The 6,468-nt window shown below is 29.1% G+C and overlaps 1 protein-coding gene across 1 annotated transcript in view; it reads right to left on the bottom strand.

The window, feature by feature from the left end:
• dsb (scavenger receptor class B member debris buster) overlaps positions 1–1,452 on the bottom strand; it is a 31,917-nt gene extending 30,465 nt beyond the window's left edge. Inside the window, exon 1 of the mRNA XM_018461953.1 lies at positions 1,227–1,452. Coding sequence (XP_018317455.1) covers positions 1,227–1,407 — 181 coding nt within the window. The 5' untranslated portion in view covers positions 1,408–1,452. The remainder of the gene's footprint in view (positions 1–1,226) is intronic.
• Between the last annotated feature and the right edge of the window lie 5,016 nt (positions 1,453–6,468).

Genomic DNA, 6,468 nt, shown 5'->3' on the forward strand with positions numbered 1-6,468 from the left:
TGACTGTATTATTGATAATATTATGTCATTTTAAATGTTTATAGTTTCATAAATTAGTTTTCTTTACAGAATAGGATATATCTTTATTTATAGAATAGGAATGTTGGCATTATTGCCTATTATGTCAGTTTTGGAGCTCATTTTGTCAGACGCTCATTTTTGCATAACTTACGAAAAACTTAATTATTGCAAAAATGTAAACAGTATTATAAAAACTGCTTATATTGTAAATACTATAGAAGACACTTTTTAGTTTGTATTTATGTTTTTGAAGTTGTATTTTTACCTTTTGTTTAAGAAATATTATTTAAAAATAAAGTGGTATGTCGGTATCGATGACCTTCCCCTAATATTAAAAAAAATTTAATTTGTATTCTAAACGTTCGTAAACATAGAGACAGCTATGAAATACATATAATTATTATATGTATTTCACAAAAAATAATATTTTCTTTTTTACAAAGATAGAGAGGGGGGGGGGAAGGGGGCAAGAGAGTGAAAGGAGAAGAAGAGAGAAATGGAATTGAAGTATGAAAAAATTGTGATTAACTTGTCTGTTGTTATAATAAAATTAAGCGTGCGATAACAACATATAATTTTAATATATTTTTTAAAAATTCATAAATTATAAAAAATAAATAAATTTGAATAAATTCAGATATTTTCAAAGCATCCGGTATGTACTTTAACAATTCTCACCATGAAGAAACTGTTTGTCATACATCTACATCACATTTCTTTGACGATTACTATGACTTGCGTATTCAAATGATACATTATTAGCAGAATATCTTATAGAGATCAATTAACGCTAAATCGACTACCTTTCAGATAACGACTAATTAAGGAAAGTGTCGAATGAACAATGGCAATTTACTACTCATGCTGTAATATTGTTCCGGTCTGATTGCCGGCACGAGTTCGCAAGCATCGAACAACGTATTATCATTAGTCGCGGCAGAAAATTGCAGTTAAGAGAGAATCGTGGTTTAGAACGGATTAATCGGATTATGCAAGAGTAAACCTTGTCATTGCTTAACCTATTTATGTTTCAAGATTAAGTTCAAATAATTAATGCTTTAGATAAATATATAATATAATAAAAAAAAACAGTATTTATGAATCAAAGATAGAAATAAAAAAGTTGCGAAATTTTCGAGCGCAACAAGTTTCTGCTTTAAATAAAACTTAAAGTAGTTTATCGACAAATAAAACTAGTTACTCACCATGTCTAAGCTTTCCTTTCCTGGAGATTAGCAAGGACAGCGGCCTTGGCACCTTTTCCGTATAAATATTGTCACTGTTATCATTTGTCACACCAAAAAGAGCGTTTCTGCCAACTTTCATGTACTGCCTCCCCATCGCCTTCGGGGACCTCGTCCCGAACAAAGATGCAATGAACTTCATCTTTATTCTTCGATTTATTCACGTTATAAAAAAAAATAATCTTCTTTCGAGACTGTTAATCGATAAAACAATTTCACTTAATGTAACGCTAATAATAAGACACTTATTGAATCAATCACATTACTTCAGCTGTTTTTTATAAATAATGTTTATGTAAAAGGCTCTTTGTTTTAATCACACTTTTATTAGGATTGGTGTCCTCGATATTCGAACTAGAGTCTTCGAACAGTCAATTTCCGACTGATGAATGAAGCTATCGATCATCAGCCGAATAAAAGTGGAATAAAAAAAGCTTAGATAATCCACTAGAAATTACTAATTAATTATATATGCTCTAATTAACAGTTGTAAGCACGTTGACCCAAAATGAATATTGCGTGTACAGGAGGTCATTATCATCATCATCATCATCGTCATCATCATCATCATTATTATCATCATCTACCGTCACTGCACTGGGCATTGTTCTCGCATTGAACACACAGCTGCGTCATCATTATCGTTGTTCGTTATCATCACTACTGTCTGTCCCCCGTCGTTGTCTTGTCGATAGCGATTTCGACAGGTACTACCACACCACGTGTTTCTTACGTTCGTATTACGCACTGCACTTTCACACCTGGTCCACGTACGTTCCCCCAGCTTCACTTTCACTCGCCGTCTCGCCGTTGGTCCTTCATTCTTGACTTTTGCCTGTAATGCAAAACCAAATCGAAGTTAAATGGGGAAGGAGAAGGTGAAACTAACTGGAATCTGGACTGATCGCTACGTTAAAGTGACGCGGCGCGTCCTTCAAGCGTAGCTTTTGTCATCGGACACATATTATGTAAATGTAAAGTGTGCATTTATACGAAATTTTTGGCGCAATGCATATGTCAATATTAAAACTGCTCGATTAAAGTTACAGAAAAATCACGGAATTTATATTTTTGCGCAAGCATAATAACTTCTAATCGTGTTACTATATGTGACAAGATTGGAATTATCTCTTTAAACTACATATGAGAAACTCATACAGAATATCATTTATATTTAAACTATGTTCTCTAAATTGTACCCTATATTTTATTAAAAAGGCATACTATTTTATACTTTATATTTATTATCTCTTTTAAGAGAGTTTATCATTTTTTTAAGAGAGAATATCATTTTTTTTAACACATGTTTCTCGATTTTACGTAAACGTTAAGTCAAGTTTATGTAAAGTCAAGATGCAAGCTGTAATTTCAAACAATTGTATGGTAATGAGATATATACAACATGTGTATCAATATGAAACAAATATTTAGTAAATATTATTATATTTAGTAAATATTAATATAAGATAAATATTTTTTTAGTAAATATTAATTAAAAAAAAAGTATCATACTCAGTTAAGGTTACCACCTTATACCTATAACCAGCACAAAAAATCAGGACACCTACGAAATAAGTGACTCTTTTTGTGTAAAAATACTCTTTGAGTCTCTTGGAATAAAGAGGAGTAAGATTTTTTTTATTCCTTTGGAGGGAATCTCATTCCACAAAAGACTGAAAATTAAGCCAATCTTTAAAAAAAGAATGAAAATATTTTCACCTTGGAAAAAGAGCGAGAAATTTTCACTCCTTTGGAGTGAGATTTTATTTTTTTGAAGTGGGATTCCCTCCAAAAGAATAAAACTTCACTCCTTTTTTTTAAGTGAGATTTCGTTCGTTGGAGGAAATCTCGCTCTAAGAAAGTTAAATTTCATTTCAAAAGAGTGAAATGCCACTCTTTTCCAACGGTGAAAATATTTTCACTCTTTTTCAAAGATTGCTCACTTTTCAGTCTTTTGGAGTGAGATTCACTTCAAGAGATTTACAGAGTAATATAAGCAAGCAAACAAAGCGCAAGTTTACTTATCGGCGGTAAATTAGGATATTTCACCTATTTTAAAAATAATAAATCAGAACTCTCTCTCTCTCTTTCAAAATCATCCAAAATCGAGATATGTCCTGCTACATCAGGATGAATGGTAACCTAGCTTAGTTGCAAATCCATATGTTGCAAAAAAGTCGATCAACAAAAATTGCAAATGAAACAAACTTTACAAGAATGCTCGCAAATTAGTAAAAGCATGCATTAGACAGGAATAAAATAATTACTTTGACCGTGACTATTTGCAATACATATATTTAATGTACACTTAAATGCAAGTATATTTAATATACAAATAATTCGATCGTAAAATTATCCTTTCTGCTCCTGATATCGATAATAGATATACATGACGATCCAAACGCATCATATCACAATGCTATGAATATTATACCTAAAAGATACTATACAAAAATATATGAAACAACCATAAATAATTATTGTATCGTAACAATTATTGTATCCATATTATTAGATCATATTAGTCCGATTCTTCTATTCATTAAATTTTTTTACAAACGAATCTATATATTGTTTTATTTAAAATTACTCTCTAACATCCTATTCTTTAATGTTCTAAAAAATAATAAGAACTAGATTTTTTATCGAATTCACCAACAATCGATCTTCCAATCCTTTGCGAGCAAATTCGTATACTCTGTGAAAGTGTGAAGCACTCATCGGGCATTGTATAACGCACGTATAATTTTTCTATAGTTATTCGATGTACAGTATACTCGCTTATGACATCTGAAGAAGGCTCAAACTGACAGCCGAAACATGTTATATTATGTTATAACCATTGTTTCAATTTTAAGTTAACTTAATTATAGTTTTATATTTCTATTTCAAAAACTTTTTTAACCTTTTAGCCTTGATAATCATCTTTGTTTGAATTTTTAACCTTTTATTTGTACGAACTTTATAACTAACTCTTACATGCCCTTTCTATTATTTATATTGTTAATTTGATATCAAGAGTCTTTGTATTGTTTAATTTATTTTTATGTTATTTTTTAATAACAAAAAAGTAACAAATTATTATATCTTGCACACAATTAATTTTAAGATAATTTTCAAATAAATTAAAAAATTATATAACGCTTGAAATCTATGAACAAAAGTAGGGATGTGCATCGACAAGAATGACCTCGATGTTTGACATCGAAGTTAACCTCGAAACATGCTATCGATGATAGAAAATATCGTACAACATTGATGTTTCTTAAGCACGTCGATGTTTCTTTTTCTTTCTTTTGCAATAAAACTTTAATTTATAATGTAATTTATGTAACTATCATATAAAAGGCATAATATTAAAAATATTATGTAATATTCTCGAAATATTATAATATTATTTTAATTTTTTAATAATATTTATATAACATAGGAATATTTTGCGCTTATAGGGTAAAACTAATTAATTATAAAATATATTTATTATTGAATCATATAAACATTTGAGATAATAAGTAATAAGAATTAATACTAAAAATATTTAATAACGTTATATTTTTAACACTTTAAATAAAATACATATTATTATAACTGTCTGGTCGTCTGGCGTCTCTGACAGTGAATTTTGAAACAAACTCAACACAGCCATCGAACACAAGACATCGATACATGAAACATCAAAATATCTTAGCTTGCGACATCGATGGCAAAATATCGAAAATTGATAGGTAAACCTCGATGTTTTCTAAATATTGATGATTTTTGCACATCCCTAAAAGGATCATTTAAGGCATGAATATTATTAATGTCTGAAAAATGAATAATTTATTTCTAATAATGATATACCACTATCGAATATCAGTGAACAATATACCACAGTTTAATATTATGACGTATTAATCATTTTGCGAAGTGACATTAATGCCACGTTACATTAAATGATATCTGCTGAAACAGTAAATTAAGCAATTATATTGCTGACGCACACAATTGTCGTAAACGCCACCGTTTTATTCATTATAATCGTTTTGTTTAAAAAATACCTAATCAACCAACTGCTGCAATAGTTATAAGAAAAGATTAAAAGAATTACGTCAATAGTGTAAAAAAATGTAGAGTAACTCCGGCAAATACGCCGCGCTAGGATTTACGCCGCCGAAGTCAGAAAAAATAGAAAAAGTTAAGGGTAATTTTCCCTCAACTACTCTGTTACACGCCTTTATGTTATATTAGTATTGTGTTATGATTTCAGCTTCTTACTGTTAATATTAATGAAATTATTGTGAGTTGAATCAAATTTGTCACTGTAATAAGTAGCGCCATCATAAGTTATAATCTACATAAAATGATTACTATTGGACGCGACGTGTAAAAGACTTAGTGGTATTTCGTGATACATACGTGTAGAGGAATAGTAAAGCATGTTTTATAGCAAAATACAAGTGCTTTGCTTTCGTATTCTTTGTTTAGTTTGTTATTTTGTATATCCCACCTGTTTGGGATATACATCATTTTTAACGGACGGGATTTATGTCCGAAGCATACAAGTGCGCAGATTGAATTTAGTGCATTAAATACAATAAATACATTACATAAAATATGTACCTCATGTCATAACACTTGTAATATATGTAGGAAGATTGTAATTATTATTTATTACTTCATATACATATTTATCATGAGCCGTACATACCCCCCTCTCCCCCTATGAATAGCCATATATCTCATCCCTATGGGATATACGGCAAAAATACAAGGATTTCAAAAAGTTCATTTAATACGAAAAATAAATATATTTCGGATTTCTAATATTTTTTTCATAGTAGTAGACAGTACAAAATTTTTACTACGTTTATTATATTAGCTGAAGATGGCTCAATTCAAGAGCCGAAACATGTAGTAACTAATATATCTTTTCGAATTTAAATAATGTAATATATTCTATGTCTTGACTTTTTACATTCAGAATTATTAATATTGACTCTTATATGCTATGTCCTTTATAATCTTTATATGATTTTGAAAGACGAGAACACGTGAGAAAATATTGAAGAAAGAAACTCTAAATGTAAAACTAAATCATTTTTTTATATAAATATTACAGATATAAAAGTTTAATATAAATTAAAATTAAAATATATAGATAAAAAATATAAAATAGATTAATTTTTTATTTTTTATTTTATAATATTCTAAACTCTAAATT

Source organism: Mycetomoellerius zeteki, unplaced genomic scaffold (genome assembly GCF_001594055.1).
Source record: "Mycetomoellerius zeteki isolate Tzet28-1 unplaced genomic scaffold, Tzet1.0 scaffold135, whole genome shotgun sequence".
Taxonomy (NCBI): Eukaryota; Metazoa; Arthropoda; class Insecta; order Hymenoptera; family Formicidae; genus Mycetomoellerius; species Mycetomoellerius zeteki.